Below are 23,708 nucleotides of genomic sequence, written 5' to 3'. Positions count from 1 at the left end.
GTCTCATGCATTGCTTATCGATGAATTTATCGCAATTCCAAAATGTTTTTAATGAATTAAACATTCACTCAAAGTCAGTTTTCACATCAATTGGTGGCTCGTTGTTGATTTTCTCTGTTTTTTTTAATGTACGAGTGCCTGGGAAAAAATTTTGCATTTGTCGTTGCACCGCTTCACGATTAATAGTATTTTCGAATATATTTTCTTGTATTATGGATGTGTAACGTTCCTCAAAACTCATTTGAGGTCTTATAGTTTTGTTTTCATTTTGTATTGAGCCTTCTTCCGTTAAGTCAAACGAAGCGGAATCTTGACTTTTCGATGCTTTTAAAGTTTTGATATCCTTTTGCTTGGAATGCTGTTCAACGGAAGACAATGTTGTTAAATTCCGTCTTTCATCAGACATTTTCTTTGGTTTTTCTTAAAACTTCTTTTCGTTGCTTCCTTATAGAGAGTTGAATTTGAAATGACAATAACTTGTTTAAAAAGTTTTAATAATATCCTGCCTTAAAATGGAATCTATCTTGCGTAATACTTTCAATATTTCTTTTCATAAATTTACTTTGTCAAAACTTTCATTTTGTATGTCTTTTTTTAACATTGCCACAGAAGAAAAGTACCAAGGAGAATGTTATACTTTGTTTAACGCGAATCTTGGATACCTTCTATCTTCAGCTAACATATAAAGGTCGTAATTATTTCATCTGATTGTGTTGCGAACTGAACGTTGAGCAATATTGCAAGCATTGATCGGAAATTTTAAATCGATATTTGTTATAGGTTTTAGATTCCGAACCTGAAGCTTGTAAATTTTCCTTGCTTTAATTTCTTCTTAGGCATCTAGGAGTTGTGTTCGTAGATCTAACAGGTCGTTTCTACTTTATGACAGCTTGTAGGCCGCTCGAATAAAATCGTTTAGGTATTAGTTTATCTTCCGGTTCTTAGAAGTCGCAGTCAGACTATTAAAGCTTTTTTTACAAATTTATATCAATTTTTCCACTTCCGACGATCACCAATGACAACTATAAGTGATGTACAAAATTAAACACAAGGCGTGAGTAACGTGACTTTCGTTCTATCTTGAAATCAAATATCGCATATAAACTACTAATGGGCATTAAGGAGTTCAATTGAAGACGAATTTCATTAACTTCTTCTTACCTAGAAAGCATGTCTAGGTAAGAATATAAATGCTATATTTCAGCTTTCTATCTCATCCTTCGAAGCAGATATATAAAAGCATGTATTTACGATAAGGCATTTCTAATGAACTGGCTCTAATGAGCGTTAGCTTCCTATGCAGGGAATCTTACACAGCTCCTAGCGTTTTCGCCGCACACTTTTAAACGGTTGCGTAATGATTGACAAAATTAACATGTTGACTATCTTGAGTAGTTAGTATAAAATTCAACAAAGAACTTCGATATTAATGTTTATTTAAAGGTCACGCAAGTCGGTTGAGCTTTTGTTTTTTATTTCCCTGCTTTTTGTTTTTTTTATTATCACAACAATTGCCGGTAGTGTAGAGTTGTACTTCGAACCTTCTTGGAAAATGATTCATTTATTGCTGTTCGGTTGTACCAAATCAACAAATGTCAGGCAATTTGAGCTCAGAAAATTTGTTAACATTTGCATGTCAATTATATGTTTTACTATTTTTCGCAGCTTTTTTTTTTTTTTTTACTCCGTTTCTTGTAATATTAAGATAATTTGTAGTAAATTATGTGCGATATTTAGTTTTATAAACTATTGTTACATATAAATGGTAATCAATTGCATTTAATGTGCAAAATAATAAAAATCGTTGATCAAATTCCACAAAATATATCAAAAGGTCTATGAACTTTTAACAATTTTTAAGAAGTAAATAGACATCCCTAAAAAAGTTACGTAAATAGTGACCTGAAAGGAATACATAAACATGGTTCGATGGAATCTATTTCTGGGATGAACTTTCGAATAAACTGAAGTACAACCTCGATATAATTTCCGCCGGTTGCGGCCCTTCTGCATGGTGCAGTGTTTTGCTTATTGGAGTGTTTTCCAAACAACACTGTCCTGCAAGTCAGAGAATTTTGTCGGTCACAATGTTTCGGAAGTGATTGTGCTTTGCGAGTTCTATAGCGTTTTGTAAGTCACAGTAGCCCAAGGCCCCTTGTGCGTAATAGAGTTTGGCAAGTAGAAGTTTTTAATCTACAGTGCTTTGCTTCTTATAATTTTCCTAAAGTAATCACGTTTTACTTCTTATAATTATACCCTACACCATTTGCGGTACGAGTTATATTAAGTTTGTGCAGTAAGTACGCAATACGCCAAAGGGCTTAAAATAGACCCCACTTCTATTACAACGAAATAATTCTGAATCGATTTAAGTCTGTCTGTCCCTATGTCCGTCCGATGTCTAACCTTGTAAATTTGTGTTCAAGCTGTATGTCGCAATTTCTGAGATATTTTGATGAAATTTGGTGCAGTGACAACGAACGCTATTGAAAATCGTTCGAATTGGTTCATTTTTTCGGCCACTCCGTATATATTTTGGGAAGTCGTTAAAATTTCTCGACAAAAGTGGCTAAGTAGTAGTGTTTGGGCATTCTATACTCGTATGAAAACTTTGAACAGGCTAAGGCAATTTTTGAACCCCCGTCCTTCCACTGACACTTGTAGCGGTCACTTTGAACATTTGGTTCAAATTTTAGATTCCGCCATGACTTGTCACTTGTAGTTGCTTTACCTAGAGAATGAGTTGCGATTATTGAATACTGTCTTATTCAGAAGATACATGATCTGACTGTATTCAGATAACACATCTTTGTAGATTGATTTTCGATTGATAGATAGACAGATAGATAGATATGAGTGAAGAGCCAAGTATGTAGCATAGTTCTTTTTTTTTATATTTTTTATACCCTTTGTTTACATCATTGTTATAATATTATATTACATTATATATTGCATTAGTACTAGTATGTATTTATATGTAATTTTATTTTAAGTAATTATTTCATATTATTACGTTTTATGTTACATATTATTGATTTACTTTATTTTTTTCCTATTCATTTATTTTATTATTATTATTGTCAATTTTTTAAACATTTGGGCTTGCAAGGATATGCGAAACAATTTACTCTATCCGTCTATTAATATATCTATAAATTTCTTTGCTTTTCTTTCAAGGAAAGATTTTTTCATTCTTTCTTTCTTAGGAAATTCTTATAACATTTAAACTTGAAGAATAGAAAATTAATTTAATGACATATGATTCACTGGCATTATAATAAAGTGGAAAATTAACATCGTGCAGTAACACTTTCTAGCACACTAATCATTTGAATCATTTCTGAAGTCAAGTAAAGAAATCTTTCTAAATAAATGTAAGGAAACGATAAAAGTACACTAAGTAAATACATATGGATGGATGATGGATGGAGTTTATAAAAGAAGGAAAGTCTCTTTTTCTTTCTAAATGTTTGATTTATCTTAAATGCGGCCACTTAAGGTGATTGCTTGCTCTGGCGGTTACAGTTTTGATTTTCATTTTTTCTCCATTATTCTTCGTTCTAACGCTAAGAAAGTTCGTATTTCGAGAGTGCAAGTGTGTGTGTATGTACATAATAAAATAAGGGTGTCTATCTCAGGAAAAAACTCCATTAAAGTTCTCTCATTTTCGCTTTACGTCACATTAGCGGTATAACAAATTTGTTATTACGTTTGTAACATTCGCGAAGACAAACCTTTTCTTACTTTTTTCTTTTCACCGTTGGAAGGGATGAAAGTCGAAGCAAATAGAGGGGTGATGCAAAGTGTTTACATTCCTAGCAGACCTTTACGAAACGCAGGGGAAGATGGCTTGAAATCGTATTCCAATCCATTTCCTATATTAACGGATTTCACTGATGATAAGGCAAAAATTGGAAAATATCTGGCTAGCAACTTATAAACTCAATCAAGAGAACATCTTCAATTATCCAACTCGAAGAAGAGAATCGATTCCTATTCTGGACGTGGGATTAGATGATCTTGAGCTAGTGGACCTTCCATTACATTTTAAGCATCCGTCTTAACTTTTGCAAGTCGAAAGATCCTACAAACGATAACGAACGGGCTAAAGCAATCTAGAATCGTAAATCAATTCAAAATAACTTGTGGGATATCTGAAGCACATTTTTAACCATAACAAGCTTTGAATAAAGGAATCACTGATAATAGATATAAAAATATTTACTTTGCGACTTTTAAATTCGCATAGGTCTGTACGCAATAAAGTTTGTAATATCTATGGGGAATGTTTACACTTTTGTCGCATAACGTATATGTGTATATTCGCGTATCTGACTGTTTTGACTTTGTGTGTTTCAACAAGTTGTTCTTGAAGCCAAGTAAAAGAATTCTCTTCCACTTGTGCGCTTTCTTTGTGTGAAAAACACACGTACACAAAAAATATCTACTATTTGAAGATTATATTGCTATTGTTAGGTTTGAAAGAGATTTTTTTTTATTTCTTCACAAAAGTCTTCACACTCTACCCTTTACTTAAGAGTCTTTCTTTTCTTTCTCAAGGACTAAGACGAATTTTCTGTGCTCATCATGTAAAGATAAAATAGAAAAAAATGAAAATTTTTAAAATTTTGGTTAATTAAAATGGCATCGGTAAGCCTCAAGATCGGTATCAAGACCTTCAATAAGAGATTACATCGATTCATCCTAATTTTGAAATATTTTTGCCCAAAGTTGATAGTTTGCTAATGAAAATATTTCAAATTTTGTTTAGTACGATTTCTTGTTAAGAGCATTAGACTTAGTCTTCGATACCTTGATTCTTTCCCTGGCGCTGCGGTATTTAGAGCTGCATCTTGCAAATTTTTTTCCGAGGATATTCAAACTTGTGCCATATACTGAACGGAAAGTGGATGTTGTTGATGAATTTCGAGCTATCTCCAGCACCATATCAGGCGGGTGTATTATATATTAGTCTTTTTTCCATAAGATAGTAATACTGGTTGTGTCGATTCTAAATATTTCACAAGAGGTTCGCGCATTCAGTTATGTAGGAGAAGATCATAAATTTTGATAAAAAATTTAGCTCGTGTTTACTTTATTCTTGTTTTGATTAAATTTATTTACAGGTTAAGACACGTGCTAGGTAAAGATAAATTACATAATCTATATCGTTACTAAGGAGGGGCTCAAAAGCTGAACGGACCTGGTCCAAATTGATGAATATTAAGTTAAGTTATTATGTTTCTCTTGTGTTCGTCATAGAACACTGAAAATTAAATCCTTTCGGTAAATAAAAGTTTATTTCTGATGATAACCCTTATGGGGGCCGGGGCAAAATAGGTATACCTACGTGGTGCAAATTTCATAATACTAGTTTTTATAGCATATTAGTATTATGGTTGTATTTTTTATACAAAATATTAAAAATTAGAGCTATTTCCTGTATAAAGGCTTAATTTCTTTGGGAACGGTTTTCTGGTAGCTGGTTCAAAAAATTGGCTCATCTAATCAAAAGTTTTCACGTCAATTTAATAAGGAAAAATCTTATTACTTAGAGAATTTTATTGACGACTTTGCTCATATAACGAATTTTTCATAATAAGCCATTTTGTGGGGCATGGTCGAATAAATGATCAGATCCAATTCATTTCCAATCAAATTTTTCCCTGAACCAATAAAACAAAATTTTGCCAAAATATTTAAAAAGTTTGCTACATGTAACTTAGGTGAACAGAGAAACAGGCAGACAAGCTTAGTAAAAAAAGCTTAATAAAAATTACGCTGGTCGGCATAATAAAAATGAGTCTGTCATAAGTTCTTCTCGATATTATACCCGCAACAAGTGGTGAAAGGCATAAGAGCTATAAAAAGGTCGTATTGTGACCGTAGACCAAAGAAAGATGGGAATATTAGTTGTGCAGCAATAACCCCATAACAAACATATATTTTTGATTAGCATAACATTCTAAGGTACTTGCTTATATATGTTGGACCAAGGCAAACATAACTATTTATGATCGCATTCATTGGCCCGACTAAAAGGTTTGCTGTCGAAATCCCCAAACTGAAATTAAAAACGTCCCGTTTGCTATATAAGTTTTTCTCTTTCAAATTGCTTATCGGAAAACAATTGACGGAACATTTGTCAAGGTTTAGGTTTTAAGGGGAAAGCGCTTATGACCTTAAAATGGAACTCGTAATAATACCTCTCATAGTCTCTGTGTCATAAAATTTTCCATTTAACTTTTTTCTCATAAAGTTTGCGTTAGCTTCTTCGTAGGCGTTTCTTAAGAGTTTCTTGACATGCTTTGAAATTCTTTTTCCTTCCGAAGCACTTTAGTGCATTTTCCAATTTGATGTCCTTCTATTATGAGCATACATGAATGCCTAGCATTGCTAGAAATCGATTTGTTTTCCACTTTTCCTCTGGTTATTTGAATGTCGTTGTCTAGTGCTTATTTAATTGATTCCAACATAAACTCGTACTTTGCGTTCTGCTGCCTTTACATCAAATAAATAATACAAATGTGCGTGTGTGTTAGACAAATAGCACTTAAAGTTTGATTACTTGTCGAATGTCTACAACAGCTCTAACTAGCCGCCCTTTATTCATAACACACAACATGGTGCGGATAAATGAGTGCCACTTGACAAATGAAAATTAGCAAAGAAAATAAATCGTATCAGCAAAGGATAATGAATGTGCCCCAAAGGGAATAATAATCGTCCATTCATGTACATGTAACACACAAATGATAGCATTTGTAAAAATTCAAAAAGTTCCATGATGAAATCAATAGTTAGAGAGTTTTGGTTTCACAGGAAAGAATGGAAAAAATAGAAAACTTAATCCGAGAAGCAAGTTTCGTTACAAATAGTGGTCCATACACTGGCCAACCTTGGATAATTCTTGATAAATGGAACCCAAAGAATATACTGGCGTGGATTGGAGACAAACATTAATTAAGAAAGAAAATAGTTTCCTTTAGTATAATTGGTGCGCCCTTTTTCTATATAAAAATATCTTTAAGTCGATATTCTCTTAGTAGGAATAATTGTATTTCTAAATCTATCACTATTTTAATAATACTTAAAGGTGGAACGCTGCGCCTTTAAGTATATAGTTTCTCAAAGGGTTTTTTGCACGAAAAATTTTTTTTGCACGAAAAATTTTTTTTGCACGAAAAATTTTTTTTGCACGAAAGATATTTTTTTTGCTTGATAACATATTTTTGCATAAATAATACGGTAAAAAAATGAAGATTATTTTTTGCACGAAGAAAACCAATTTTTTTCTGCACAGGAAATGCAGAAAAGTAAATTGTTTCGATAGATATTTGTAGTTTTTGAAAAAAATTTGAGATGGTATGGTCATAAATACATGCAGTAGATTTGTCCGTTCATTTGTAGTATCTCGAAATACACATTGTAGACGTAATAATTAATATTTAATATCCGAATGAGTAGGGAAAGGATCGCGGGTTCAAATCTCAGGTGCGGTAGAATCTTCAGTATGAGCGAGCATATGATCTAAGTTATCCGGCGGCCTTTAAATGCATACTTTGCAAATTTATTTATATAGAAAATAAATAAATACATATTTTTATTAGTTTATTTGTCCGTCCGCCCGTCCGCCTTTCGGTTGTGTTATGCATTCTTAATTGATGGCAACAGATCAAATTTGAAAATAGACATGAGCCTGCCGAACGCTATATCGACAATGGGCCAAAAAACTAGAACTTACAATTTGTTGACTAGGCATTGTATACAAATCTTTACCATGGCCACCAAAATTTTCAGTGAAAAATGGGCATAAGCCCGCCTATAAATGAATTGCAATTATCGAATTCCTGAGTAGTATTTATATGAAATCCGGTAAAAATATTTGTCACAGCTATTTAATAGGCTAGTTTAAAAATGATCCCGATCGACCAATGTCCTTTTATAGTGGTGTATATTAGACACGTGCCCTAAGGCGGATAAAAGTTTTTCTTTATTCTCTTTGCATTTTACTTTGCCAAGATATCAATAATACTTTCTATTATTGTCTCGTTCATCATATGTTACGCTATGTGCGCTGTCATTACATGGAATGTTAAAAGGAAGGGATTTCTAGATAAAAGTACTGTTTATGGACGTTTATCTCCTGAAATGTAAATCATATTTGCGGATGGGGGATATATTAAATCGAATTAATTTAAAAGGACATTTTCTGTTCAGATGTGGAAGCATTTCAAACTTATTTTAAGACGAATGCAAGTTTATTGCTCAAGTTTTACTTGGTCGTTTGTTGTTATTTTCGACTTACCGACTGTAGTTAGCAGCATGTTATCCAACAATAAAGCAATGGCCACTATAACTAATACTAAACGTCTTGAACCACGCCATTGTATCATCCAGTTTTTGAAGGCAGCCCACGACCCGGCCGCTCGGTAATCTTCTTGCCTATGATCATCTGGAGGCGGTATGGGTGACGGCGTTGTTGTCATTTTTGTTTGGCGATTGTTGTTTGTGGAGGCGGCAGGTGTTCCGACACCCAAAATTCCGGTATAGTTACTGCCGTCCCCGCGCTCAGCATCTGCGCTGCCATTATGCTGTTGATGCTGCGAGTGATGATGCCGTTGATTAAGAGGCTGTTGCTTGAATGGATTTTTACTGATTGTATCGTTATTGAGTGCTGTTGAGTTCGTCGATGTTGTGTTGTTGGTAGTGAAAGATGTGGTCGATTCGTTGTGACTTGTTGTTGAAGTTGTTACGGTGGTATTGTTTTGTTCTTTCAACTCACCACCAGAATCAATCGATTGCATTGCGTTATGAAATTATTACTGCAAGCGGAAAAATCCATCAAAATTTTACATAAATAAATGAATGTTGTTTTATAATAGACTTAAATGTACACTTCTTAGAATGTATTGTATGAAAGTATTAGGTAACCAAAAATATTGATCGGAGATCCATTCAAATTGGTGAATTAATTTTACTCATCCCGCAATATTTACCGCTAACTTACGTAACTATTTTCAGCGAACTACCTAAAAAACAGAAAAATTTGCGAAATAAATTTAGTATACAATCCTGAACGTTGAAATCAGCTCGAGTTTTTTTTTTTTTTTCATATCCCAAACCACTTCTGGCACAAAAGTATATTAAGTTAAAGCGGATTTACTGCACATTTAAGAGGAGTTGCGACAGACTTCACTTTCGTTATGTTTGTTGTCTGTCCGTTCGTCCGTCTTGTTTTCCTGCGTTCAACCTTAAGATCGTAATTTTTGACAATTTATATCCAGGGAGGAACGCTATGCGCACCCCCTTCCCATATAACCACCTATTTTGAAAAGTTTGTTAAGCGTGCAACTTTAACATAATGTACGATATTTAATGATGGTCCGAGGCAGGGCCATCCTTCGAGTTATGAACCGTACTCATCATCAACTCAAAACTGTTATTCTCACTGATACTTTGTCTTTGTTGAGAGCTAACCGGTAACCTTCGATAAAACTACAACATGCGGTGATAAAATTAGAACTCTTTCGGTGCTTACTCATGTCAATTTATTGGGCAATTGGGAAACCAATAGAGGGGCATAGTTTGCTGCTTATGAACAGCTAATTATGGACGATATCACGGAAAAGATGGACCTTCAAAAGAAAATTGGAAGGAAACTTAAAGAGAACATTATGGAAACAAATTAGCATTGTTGACATCGGCACTACTGCTTTGTTAATCCTCACCTAGTTCAACTGTTATTAACAAAATTAAGATCAAAACATTTGCGAACATTCGGCTTGACCATACTGTTGCAACGCACCCTAAAGTACTCTCTACTCCAATCTGCAACCAGTCCTTACAATAAAGCACATTCTGTGATTGCCTAAAGTTTTCATTTATTACATACTCTGAACCTTCACTAACATGTAATTTTTTTTTTTTTTCTGAAGTAGAGACAATAAACTATGGTGCTAGCGCGCAATTTGCTTTATTTTTTAGGTTAAGAATTTATTTTATTTAGTCTATATGATAATGATAATAATATCATCATTTTCTATATATTACATTAGATATGATATACGCGTATATATACATATGTTTTTATACTTGTTTTATTTCCATTTTCGACGTCACAATTTTATAAGCAACCCATCGGCATTGTAAAGCGAGGAATAGATGTATACACGAAGCATGGTTCATGAAATATATACTCAGGAATTAAGCGGATAAGCAGCTTATGACAAATCTTGAACTGACACAACCATAAGGAAGCACGTATAAAACGTATCGTTTTTTCATTCATTCTGCCGGTAATAATTCTACAATAAATTTTGATTTGTTGCGGTGTGTTTTAGCTTTTCAGCAGCGTCTGCGACGATTAGTGTCAATGCATCATGACCTTAGCATTTCAACTAAGAATGTAAAGCTTGAACTTTCCATTTTAATTTCGGTTTTAATTTGTTCAGCGGCAACATGGGGCGAACGGATAGAGGGGAAGACAATGCTTAAATATCTTGATGCAAATAAGTGCACAATTGCTTTATGAAGTCTCTGGCTTCTATTTTTCGATACTACACACACACGAGATTAATGCGAAGATACGCATAACCCAATCCCATGGTGATATCTTAAATAACTTTTTATTGATTTAGTCAAAGCCGATTCTCGGATTATTTTATGTTAATAAGATTATTAAACATTTTTCTAATTGCTTTAAAACATTTGATATTTTTTCAATTGCGTTGATTCGGTATTATAAAGTTGCTGCCATAAATGCATAAAATGTGCAAAAAATAAAATATTTACTGTTGAAGGTGTAGCTTATTGTAAACTACTAAATGTACTTTGTATGCATATGTAATTAAATGGTGATAAATTTTCTAAACGCTTCAATTGTTGAATATTACTTGTGCTATAGAGTCAATGGAACACGTTTCCACTCATTTAGGAAGATGTTTTCCGGAAAGGTTAATTACCTTACTTGAATTTATTATCGATATATGGAACTTCTAATAACTATTCCTATTGAAAAAGCGTTTTTTTGCGAATTCAATTTTGAATAGCTTAAGTACATAAAGCTATTCAATAAAAAAAAAATATATATATATATATATATATACTGCTAATATATGATAATATATATACATATATATATATAATTATATATAGGATATATATATATATATATATATATATATATATTTGTATATAATAATATATATATACTATACTATATAATATATAATAATATTCAGTAAACACATATATATGTATATATTTTATTTTTAATTTTCTTCTTTGTATTAAGTGGGCGGTATCTGGCATTCTTGCCATAGGTGGAAATTTATACTTTTCTCGTTTGTATATAGGCAACTGTAGTGGTGTTGATAAAGTTATCTTATATAACATGTTAATGATTTTCTTACTTCTTTTTCAGCACGAAATTGTACCTTAGCTTACGATCTACATTTAGATAGAAAACTTTGTAGTCATTATTCGTTTAGGTTGGTGATGATCCAGTCCACTGAGCTGAAACTCTACTCTGCAGTGCAATATAAAAAGTTTTGGATTTTTGTCCTTCCACTAAATGCACCGAAGTTTTTCTCTGCATTGTCGATATGTTCTTAAAGATGACATTTGCATTGGGTACGCCGAAAATGACTAATGATCTCTTGTGGAGAGATATTGCTTTTTATTACAATTCGTAGAATTGTAAAAATTTCTTAAATAAAAAAAAACAGTACTGAACGGTATTAATTGAAATTATTTTCAGACTTCTGGGTGAATTTAGCTCACACATGTGCCCATTGGGCGAAGAAAATGGATTAAAATGAAACTTTCCACATTTTGTCAAATCCATCCTAGCTTGTTGTTAAGGTTACACTTAAGCGCAAAATTAGATAGAGTTCAGTTTTAGAACATCGGTCTGAGAAGATATCAACTTTACGTTTTAGTTTAATCGAATGCGTGCAGGAGATTCAACGATAAGCTGGACGTACGGACATCATGGACTGGGCTGCCTATTTTCAAACACCACAAATGATATGAAGGAAATTATTAGACTTTCGCGGATCGATTAATTGTGCAGCGATTTGTAATTTAAGGCAAACAAAAAGCATTATAAAAATAACTCGGCTCGGTACTTATGAGTTATCGAATAATTAATAATAATACAATTATAATGTAAAAGATGTTTTAAATCAATTTAAACAAATTTTCTTCATTAATGTATTTATCGCGCAATTATTTTTTCCCCCTCTCTTTAGTTTCGTTAGCTGCAATTTGTGTCGCTTGTGTTTTCAAAGAATTCTCAAGCCTAAGTCAGGCGTTCTTTTCGTTCGTTAAATATATCAATTGCTTGTCTATGTCATACAATTTATAATGTTCTTCCGGTAAGAACAACAACAACAACAACAACAACAACAATCAACAACCAGCAGCCAGCAACCAACACTCTCTTCATATCACTCTTTATAAATTCATTTCGTTTCATTTTCAAAGATAATTGAATTTCCATATTAGATTATAACTTAATTTTCATTTATAGCGTCAATAGAGTGCACATAACTTGTCGATTGAGTAAATTTTTCCTCTTCTTCATCTTCTTCTTCTTCTTCATTTTCCTTTTCTTCTTATAGTTATAAAAAAAAAAAAAACACACAATATTTTACGTACTTTTAGCGTTAACTTGATTTTAAGGCAACCGAAATATAGCAAACTAGGCGTATGAGTATTGCATTGCTCTTTATCATATACAGAATGTATAAGAGGAGCATAAGTGATTATTATATTTAATATGTAGTAACAATGTGTGTACACTTGTAGTTAATTAAATGGAGGAGAGAAATAAAAAAAAAAAAAAAAACAAAACACTTTTTAGAAAATTTCATTAAATTTCTATTGAATCGTAATCAAATTTTGCGCTTATTTTCCTTTCTTTCTTTTTAAAGAAAACATTTCCTTCTTTTGGTTGGCAGTCTACGAGTAAAAATAAGTAAGTAAGTAAGTAATTTTTAGTTATAATTGCACACGTTTTGCTTTTAACTAAAAATAAATTAATATTAATTGCTATTCTTAAACAAACGTCTTGTTAGCACTTGTCATCGGCTTTGATACTAAAATTTTTGAAATGTGTAAACGTTATTTCACTTGGTTTTCGTGTCGCGCTTAATGACAAACTCTTACTAAAACCAAACAGCCTCTTGAAGGAAAATATAAAATATACATTTTCGCCTACAATGACAGAAAGTACTTTCACTTCATTATGCATTACTTGCATACGATTTAGTTTTTTTTTATATCTAAACATATATCTGAAAATATTTAAAATGAGATCAGATCGAGTCTAATTAAAATTTTTTTCATCTATAAATAAATAATTGTTTGCCGTTGTTTAACGATTCTTATGCTTACACTTAAAATAAAGTAATTAAATAAAATCCATTTTCCCACCCCCACCCCACCCCACCCCACCATTGTAAGGTATTTGAATATTCGGCTTAAATAGAAGAGAATATTTTTCTTATTGAAAATGTGTAGGAAAATAAAAAATAGAAAGCTAACAGTAATTTAAGCATAGCTTTGTATTCATGCAAACTATGCATTGTAGTTGTGAATATCACACGATCTATATCAACAACAAGTATCATTGACGGTACGTCAGCATAATAAGTGCCTGTACATTGTATATAAAAATTTATACGTTTTAGTTGAGAATTGAAGAGAAATGGGTTTGCTTTGAAAACTCGCAATGAGTGATTTTTTTTTTGCCTTAAAATGAAACGCGCTATGGCGCTGTAGATATAAAGCTAAGATTGGAAATTTTTATCGCTTTACTGCGGCGGACTTAATTGTTATTATCATTATTATTATTACTTGATGGGCATCCCATATCAGGACCTAGACGATCTATTGTACATGCCCGTGCCTCTAGCTCTTCATTTTTAGGATTTTTATGAATTCCGTCATTTTCGTTAGTTTGGAGCACAACGTGGAGACTGGCGCTATGTTCATCAAATACTTGGTGTTTGAATCGAGAGAAGGCGCCGCATTCACATAGCATATGACGAAGACGTTCCGCTCGTCCCTTGGTAACATCTGCATGAATCGATCTCGAGGATGCCTGTGTTTCTCAAGCGATGCCTGAGGAATTTATAGCCAGCGTAGAAATAGGTAGATTTTTAATTAGCAAGCCTTTGTTCTTTCCACCGACGTTTTCAACAACATTAAGTGGAATCACTGACGTTTGCATTAAACCAAAATTTTTCATTTAATTACTTACTAATTAATTAATTATTATATAGAAAATGAAGAAGCAAACCGATTGATTATATTTAAGGAAGACACAGCTTATGCTACCAACTGCCTTGCATGGATTAGAAATGTTCGCTAGGTGGCGATTGGTAATTATTTTTTTTTTACTTGTTCGCCATTGTAATTTTTCCGTTCTAGTGAGTAAATATAGAACCGAAAGTACGGCAAAACTGTCGATCACTTAATTTGGTATACAAGTAGCCAGGTATTCTCATGCATTTTAATTTAGTTTCAATAAAATTGTGATGATTTGATGGTTTTTGTTATTTTTTGTTTAGTTTCTGCTTAAGTTATAGATTGACATTGATAGGTGTGCTAACAAATTCCATCTTATATTTGATAAAATTCTTAATTTGCATAAAGCCTTACAATCATAACATTCACCATCTTTTGCCTTCTATCAGATGCCCTCAAAGTAAAAACTTGGTGCTTCCAAGATGAAAGAGGCATCTGCCCATTTTCGCATATGTTCAACTTTGCAAAGCTGCTGATCTGTTGAATAGGACTGCATTGACAGATTTAGAGAATATCTCGCGGCTATCGGCATATGTTCCCAGACCAAGTTGAAAATCACTTCGTCTGTTGCTTTTGTTGCTCATGGACGGAGGCTTGTCATGAAGCAAAATCTCTTATCCAGTTCCTTTGCCCATAAATGGCTCTGATGATCCGTTTCCTATTCCACCGAACGAAGTTCTGAAGGGTCTACCCGTCTTCAAGATCGTGTTCTAGCTGTTCCATAGCTTGTTCCATAGCGCTAGCAAAAAAAGGCATTACCGTAAATGACATCGATACCATTACATAGTGACGTACACTGTAGGATAGTTTGCAAGTACTTGCAACTTATGCCATACAAACCCCGATGTCTGGACTATGTGCGGAGAAAATGACAGCGTCGTCTATGTCTTACGGAGCAACCATTTTAATACAAAGAATTTATTTTACGTACCTTATGCAGACGAGGGGGACAGTAGAAAATGTGTAGGTTGACAGGCAACTCAAAAAGACAATTGTATTAAGAGAAGCAACTTCGAAAGCCGCTTCAAAACGTGTAGATTCATCTGCGTGACGTTAAACAGAAAAGTCCACAAAAACTATTTATTTACGTTCTTTATAATTTCTTGCTAAATGCTTTACCGGTACAAAGTTTGCTATATGTAGATTTGCATGGCTACAAATCGCACTTCAAATCTCTCATTGGGTTTCTCAACTTATTGTCCGTAAAAAACGGAGAATGAAAGTATTGTAAAAATATCTTTCTTTGCGTTGCCGGCCTCTTCTTGTGTATTCGTTGGCTCGTTTAATTTAGAAAAGTAATTAATAAAAACAATTTCTTTTTTTAAAACTATTTGCTTTTCTCTCTATTGAGAGAGGTTAGACTTACCCTCTATTGAATGCAAAGAAAAACTCTCTTTTTATATTAACACATAGTCAATAATACAAAAATTATCAACCTATGGATTTTCAGGCAAACAAACTAACGACTTTCAAAAAAATGAAAATTAAAATTTCAGACTCGACAGGTAAGTTTTAAAATGTGCTACAGTTTTTCAGAAAACTAGAGGTGAAATTTCTTACTAAAATTCTTTTCATAATTAAGTAACACATTATCGCTTGTCTCTTCGAGGTCGTGCTACTATATTTCTTCTGACTTTCTTTGAGCTTTGTAATCGTCAATTACTCATATGCAAAGTACAAAATCATTATTTCACTCAATCAATTCTGCACTCGCCCCTTTTGCTTTTGATTCGCATTGAGAACAAGGAAAGAATTTTTTCAAGTACATGTTCTCCTGGGATGCCTATGGCAGAAGAAAGTAAGGATGCCGTCGACACTACAATATTGTAATAAGCGCTTTTCGCTTCACGTGTATCGTCTTCAAGATAAATATGTTCGGGTTAAAATTCAGTTATCCATACTTCAAAACCTTATGTCAATTTTCTACAAATTTCTGTTAGCGACACCTTGGAGGATGCAAGCATAGCGCATCTATTTTCAACCGGCATATATTAATTTGCAATTGAATAGCATAAGTCTTAGAAACAAAAATGGAATTTTTTTCTCTTACGCCTATGTATGCAAAAAACAGCAACAACGACAATGCATTAAATATGATATAAAATTCGATATTAATTTTGAAAATATGCACGTAAAGGTAATTGTGAGACTTGATTGATATATTATTATGTCCCATATTTGTTAAAAATTATGGGAAAACCAAACAAATGCTTATGCTTTCAAATATGTAAACAAAAGAACTAAAAATAAAAAATTCAAAATAAAATAAATAAAAATAAATAAATAAAAAAAAACTCTATACAAATTTCATTATCTTTGCAATTTACTTACGTTCATTGCATTTTTATTGTTTACTAATTGTTTTCAATTTTATTTGTTTGAGGGCGTTTCACTGTAAGTGACCAGCTTGTTCGCTGCCCACGTATATTTCGTACTGCCATCGAATGTGTTTTTCTTTACAATGATGGTATGAAAGCATTCTAAATTATCAAATTCATTACTGATTAAGAGCTGAAATGTTCGTGTGCGTTGTATTCTTAACAAAACAATTATTCGCTGATTTACTGAGATATATGTATATATAAAAAAAAAAAAAAAAAACATAATTTTGATTTGATAATTAACTACCATAGATTTGAGCTCAAAAATTTTTTGTATTAGGTACTTGCAAAAATTTTGATCATTTATTTCGATTGAGAAAAACTGGTACACTGTATATTAACCAGAACAATTTCCATCATTTTCTACAACATTTGACAATATTTTTGGTAGCATGGCGAAATCATACCGAAAGAACTTATATTGGTTTGGCAGCGATCCACCCACCGATCTGTTTTCGCACTTCTTCAACTTTGCGGAACCGCAGTCCAGCCAAGCCATGCTACATCGATCTGCACAAGTAGTGAAGAGAAGGCGTCAAGTTTAGTGATTACGCTGGGTGCTGCAAAACTTTGCATTCGAGCTGCAATAGGGTATCCTCGACAACTCTTGCAACAATCCACCAAGAAATGGCATAAATGCGTTTAGTTGGTTTGAGCAGCAGAAGAAAAATTCCGAGCGCTCCATGATTAGCTTTGGCGTGCCACGGAATAAGTCAATGATATTAAATGGAAAACTATTATTTTATGTAGAGGAATATCGCAACCATCGAATTCAACCGTTATGTAGACTGGCGTTTCCCATTTCTTCTTTTTTAGCTGTAGAAATCGTTGATTAAAATTTTTGCAAGCACCTAATACATTTATATATGATATGGTGGAGTTTTTTTTTTTTTTTAAATTATTTTCGTTGACATTTTAATAACTATTTTCGTGACTTGGAATATAGCAGTTTTGTAAGGATAAACATGAAAAGATTATTAAAAAACTTAGATGTGCCGCGCATAGTGCCTTTTAAAATACTACAAAAATTAAACTTGAATTTGAAGAAAATTTTAAACCATAACTGTCAATGCCGGGTTGTAAGTGCTATTGGACTAAGATCTTGAAGCAAATATATTCGGAAGGCATAAGCATTCAACCGTTTGTTGATTCATCCGATGCGAAAATACATCGACTTAGGGAGCTTCAGCTGGCTGTTTGGGGAAAAGATTGAAATCCGATATACTGTACGTTTTTGAAATCAATAAATCAAGTTTTTTTATTTACTTCTCTGCTGATATTGAATTGGATGAGCGAATCATAACTGCCCAAGTTTCTTTGAAAGCTTCCGAGTTTACACAATTTCACTTTTAATACTAAATCAAATTAAAAATTCGACTTTCATTACATATGTACGTAAAAAAGAAAAAAAAGGCATCTGTGATCTGGTTTTCATACTACAGATAACAGAACTCATTACACTTTTGTTTTAATATTCGAAAAGTCAATGGAAGTAAGACAATTCCTCGAAGGTCTTAAACTCTTGAATGTTTTGTTTTTAAATGACAAGATTACAAGATTTCCAGGATTTTGCCAAGTTTGAAGGCGTTCTCTTAATTGTGACGATCGGAAGATTGCTCACCATAAAGACATCCAGGGAAGTATGGACGGACGGACAAGGATCGATTGATTTTAATCTGTGCGCTTATTGAAGGTTTAGGCGTCCAAGCTTTGTTAATGAGTACAAAGCTAAAAATTTGCCCAGTACAGAGAATCTACCAAATCTGCTCTGAGTAGAATTTTTATAACAATTATGCGGCTTATGAGAAATGGACTACAGAATCTGTTTTGAGTAGAAGTTGAAAATTGAAACACTTTCGAGAAAAACGAACCAGGAATTCATCTCCTAATGCTTATCGTGTAACGTGGATAACCAACTTCCCTGTCGTGAAATGCATCATTCGATGGCTTTTCCTCATCTTTCGTCTAACTTAATATATCTCTCAAATCGTTTTCTGGTTGTCGCAATTGACATGAAGCATTTATAGTTCATTCCACTTTCACGCACGGTCAAGAAGTATTTGTCATTTGGATGACATTTGACAAGTAAAGACGATAGAGTTTTCAGATACATTCGCTGATTGAATGCTAGAAACGCATAACCGAGGTTAAGCATTTTTTAAACAAAATTACTCTAAACATTTCTCTTCTAAGAGAAAATTATTCAAACACAGCCAGTGACATTTGTGCGTAAAGTTTGCGTTGGCGGTCTAATTGAGCCATGATTTGTCTTAAAGAGATGCGCTCGAGATCAACAATCTCATTGAACTTAGCACTTACGAACTGTCTCAAACTGAACATTAGCTACCAAGAGTTTCTGCCGATCTATCCAAGTGTGTCTAGTCCAGGATCAGGAGTTGAAATGTCTGTTAACACCGATGAACTGAGAATAATTGGAGTCAAAGTCTTGCCAATGAACAAATGAAAAGCAGTCTACATTGTTATTAGTAAGCCGCTTGTTAAATAAGATGACGATGCTTTGCAGCGAGAATATGAAGATATCAAGATACAAAAAAAAAAAAGATTATTTAACAAAAATAGTTATAATCCGCTTATTAATGAGAAAAGATTTCTTGTGATGAGAGGAGCAAGTTTATATTTGCTTACTTGTTTAATACTTTTTGACGAATTTTTCCAAATAATTTATCTGCGTTTTTTTTTTCTAATTAGTTATCTAATATCATATTTCGCGTTCACTCTACGATTTAATTCTTTTTAATCGTTTATTTTGTATAAAACTTGAAAAGCGAGAAAAATATTTATTTACATTTGGTTATGAATTTTTTTATGTTATTTTTTTTTTCATATATTGCGTGTTAAAGCACTGCGTCTACCTTATCGGATACGATCTTAAGAAAAAGCGATCTTAAACTCAACTGAAAGATGTTTCATTTATTTCATAGTTAATAAATAAAATATTTGTATATTTTTGCCTTCACTTTGAAATTTAAATAACAAATTTTATTATAACTTACAATCGTTATTATTATTATTATTTTTTTTATTATTTTTTTTTTCTTTTTGCCTTCAATGCATAACGCACACCGCAGAATAATTTGAAATTCAGATTAATAAGAAATTTCACTAAATTACGCTTTCAGTGCTACGATCTGCGATAGAATGAGTTTGCAAAAATCAAATTCACTTAGCTTATGAATTCACATCATCATAATGAATTTATGTAATAGAGCGCGGGAATATTAGGCGATATTTGGGGGCTGACCTGAATTTCAATTGCAATGCAGTAAATAAAAAATCTGAAAAACTTACCGACTCAAGCGAAACTATAAAAATTGCAAATAAAAGCGTTTTAGTAATCAATCAAACTGAAATTTTTTTGCTTAAACCTTTTTTCGCTAGGAACTTTCAGATGTGAAAAGCTTACTATTTTTACAAAATTTGAGGTCAACGTCCTTCCATGAATTGTCATTTCGAAGACCGACCTAGTCTTAAGAATCTAAGGCTAAGCTGCAGCTTTCTATCGCAAGATTTATGCGCGGAAGGCATGCAGCAACAGTCACAGACTGGGAAACAGATGGATGAATGAATAGGTGAAGTTGAAAACTTGACCTCGTATATGCATATATATATATGTCGCGAGAGTATCAGCAACAATCACAGACTAGAAGACTGATGACTGAATGGATGAATGGCTAAATGAACTCGCAAGCTAACGCCGTATATGTATAGATGTATATACGTGTATATATGTTTGTTTATTTTTTATGTGTATTATGTTCTTCTTTCGATTAGGGCTCTAATAACGAAGTCGAGATCTGTAGTTAATATTGTGCTTTTGGGTCAGGGAAAAAAAGTTCATAGACCAACACGTTTCAGTTGAGAGCGTAATTTATTAATTTTTGTGATTTATTAACAAGTTTAACTTTATAGTTGAATGATCGTCAACGCATATGCAAGGCAAAGAAGTAAGCACGGAGCCAATCATTTCGCAATACAATACGAAGAAATTCCAGGCAGATAGGCAAAATTTTTTCTTTCTGCTCTACATTATAGACTCATTGTGCAATAAAAGCTATACGTCATGAGTATTACGAATAGAAAGTCGGTACAAATATTATAGTTAGACAAAGCTGACTATTAAATCCCTTACGTCCTTTCGTCTAAGGGAATGCTTCACCTTCAATACTTGTGTCATGAACTACCTATTTCCCACTTGCTTACTTATACGGGAGAGTCCCCAAAACCTGAGGGGAGGTCTTCGAAATTTGGAAAAATTAAGTTTCTTGTCAAAGATATTATTACGGATATCTTTGCCACACTTTATCTAGAAATCACTGCATAAATTTAACTCTCTATGGGTTGAGTTCAATTCATTCTACAGAACTACTGCAAATCGGCATAGTCCTGCATATGATGTCTTGGTGTGACTTGGTTTCAGGCCAGTAGTAAACAAGAAACATATACATATCTGTTCATGTATTTTACAAAAGTGAAGCCAAGAAAAAAAAACGCGGATTGGTTTAAACGTTCTACAACATTCTTTCTGAATTGTTTATCCGAATTTTGTATTAGAGTGCGACGAAAAGCATTATTATTCTTCAAATATTATACAAAATACACGACAAGAAGGTTGGCGAATGTGGGACCTGGGTTTAAAACACAATCCTACTTGGTGCAAATTTGACATAGTTTACTTTTGTGCCAAATTATTTTATGGATAAATTTTTAATATAAAATATTATTTATAATAAATTTAAATTTGAATCTTCTTCCTATATGCAGGTCTGCTTTTCGTAGGAACGAGAATATGAGAGAGTGTTCCACAAATTGGTTCATTCGATCTAAATTTTTCACATCAGCAATATTGCTGCTTAGCGAATATTCGTAATTTTTTCTTTCATGTAAAAAAAGAAGTCATGTTAAGAGTGGTAGTGAAAATAGTCCGATCCAATCTGTTTTTCTTCTTGCCAAAACACTTTAGCGAATTTCGTAGAAATATTTGAAAAATTGCGACCTACTGGATGAATACCAGAAGGCGTGGGTAGAAAGGAGTAGTCAGACGGACAGATAGGTTTAACTTGGCATAGAAAATGATTTTGAATCGAACGAACAAAAGAAATCTATGTCTACTTAAATTCCTTTATGTACCTTGGATTGCAAGTAATCTTGGATACAAAAACTTGGAATATTTTTTGAATTTTTGAATTAAACAAATATCTAGTGCTTCAAAATTGTATGTAAGTCAATTCCGTGTAAATTAAAATATATTTAGTTAAATTTAGTTTATCTAATATTTATAAAATTGGGTAAGTCTTACCCTTTAATAAGACAATATTTTAATTAAGGTAAGACTTTTTCTCTCGGCAATATTATGAGAGTTTGCTAACACTTTTTCATTCAATATTAGTCACTTTATTTTATCGAATCGAATTTTCAGTTCGACATCAATTCAGTTTCAAATTAACATTTCAGTTCAATTACGTATGTATGGGTGTTTAATAAAGGTCTTTAATAAACATTGTATTCCTGACCTTAGCGACTAAACTTTCTTACGTATATATATATGTTATTTTATCTCGTTGTTTTACTTACTAACTGATCATAGAAAACTCGTAACGAATTCATACAAACACTTTTCTAAGGCATATTGGCACTAAAAGTCTAAGTAAAATCTTATAATTCGAAAAGTTTTTGCTTCAGTACTGCATTTACATTTGTCTGCAAGGACGTGTTATTTATTAATGCCTTACCGCAACAATGTCGGCACGACGAGCACTATTTGATTTCCTATACATAACAATATTATTCATCAAATCTCAGATGCAATTAAAATTGAATTATAGTTCAAAGACAATAGAAATCTTTGTTATTAGTTCACATCGTTTGTATTTTAATTTATAAATACTTTAATACAAATGTTATAATTAATTAAATTACTTTCATTTCAATTCTTACTTCATTAATAAATATTTCACAAAGAAAAAAAAAAAAAAAAAAAAAATGTATTTTCACAGCCTTGATCTTAACAAGATCGAAGGGCAATGTACTAAGAATATTACTAAGGCGCTAGATTAGGTTACATTGTAAACATCATCAAACAATTAGTCAACAGATCTATTGCGAATTCATTTTTGGGCGTGTTATCTCTTACACGATAATAATGAGAGTGGAGATTATCTAGTTCATTGAATACGATTTAACGTATACACGTCTTATCATTGGGGCGAGGTAGAGCAGGAACACCTGGCTTTGCCTGTTGTACCGAACGTGCCTTTATGCCCTGTTGGCTTAGAAAGTGATGTCGCGCAAAAATTCCTATTATTTAAGTTCAATCGATTTTGTGAAACTCTTCACGTATTTGATTTCAGATTCACTTTAACGGACGTCAACTTGATCGGAAGTTAATTAATGGCAGAGTCGCGGAAATTAACTAAGTTTCGAAAATGACTCAAAGAAACTGGTTTTTCGGCAGCTCGCGATTGCGATAGCACCGAGACTTCGGACGTGGTGCCTATTGCAGTTGGCATTGCTTTGGTTGCTTTAATTATGATTGTTTTGGTTTCTTACCTTTGCGCTCGGCGCCGCTCGAATTCACGTGGCTACATGAGCTTTTAAATTTTTAAATTTAATGTTTTTCTTTTTTGCTTTTTTTTTTTTTGTAAACTTTGAACGAAACAGAGCATACGGAGCATGTAAAATGTGAAGTTAGGTTACCAGAAGTGTTTTTTGAATTTGTTTTAAAAGCACTACAGTTATACTGACTTTGCCTTTGAAGCTTTGTTGTTCTCCGAAGCAAAGAAAGTAAAGAAAGAAAACTTGTGTGATTAAAAAAAGAAAAAACAAAAATTTATTAACACAATCTCTTAACACAACAAATCGTACATCGTCCATATTAAACAAACAGCTGTAATCTTTTTCAAATTTTCAAAACCAAAATGTTTTACTTAAGTATTCGACACATTGTTATAATTGGTATTTTCCTTTAACATAATCTACCTGTCTTTCTAAATT

At 32.7% G+C, this 23,708-nt stretch overlaps 1 protein-coding gene and 1 long non-coding RNA gene across 6 annotated transcripts in view; one reads left to right on the top strand and one right to left on the bottom strand.

Annotated features, from left to right (window-relative positions):
* The window catches only part of LOC119636565 (synaptic vesicular amine transporter-like), a 44,731-nt gene that overhangs the window by 12,755 nt on the left and 8,268 nt on the right, over positions 1-23,708 (bottom strand). For 2 of the 5 annotated variants that reach the window (XM_038031967.1, XM_038031970.1), the window contains one exon: positions 8,309-8,825. In XM_038031967.1, coding sequence (XP_037887895.1) covers positions 8,309-8,807 — 499 coding nt within the window. In that variant the 5' untranslated portion in view covers positions 8,808-8,825. Of the gene's footprint in view, positions 1-8,308; positions 8,826-9,010; positions 9,031-12,663; positions 13,148-19,343; positions 19,621-23,708 lie in introns of those variants that run through there. The other 3 variants (XM_038031969.1, XM_038031968.1, XM_038031971.1) reach the window with 3 other exon arrangements.
* LOC119636567 lies at positions 1,704-23,698 on the top strand. Its single transcript, XR_005247154.1, has 4 exons — positions 1,704-1,715; positions 9,260-9,262; positions 13,547-13,552; positions 23,152-23,698. It is a non-coding gene; the product is annotated as an uncharacterized LOC119636567 (long non-coding RNA).

This window comes from Glossina fuscipes, unplaced genomic scaffold (genome assembly GCF_014805625.2).
Source record: "Glossina fuscipes isolate IAEA_lab_2018 unplaced genomic scaffold, Yale_Gfus_2 28, whole genome shotgun sequence".
Taxonomy (NCBI): domain Eukaryota; kingdom Metazoa; phylum Arthropoda; class Insecta; order Diptera; family Glossinidae; genus Glossina; species Glossina fuscipes.
The sequence above is the reverse complement of the archived record's forward strand: the minus strand, read 5'-3'. Positions and strand labels throughout refer to the sequence as shown.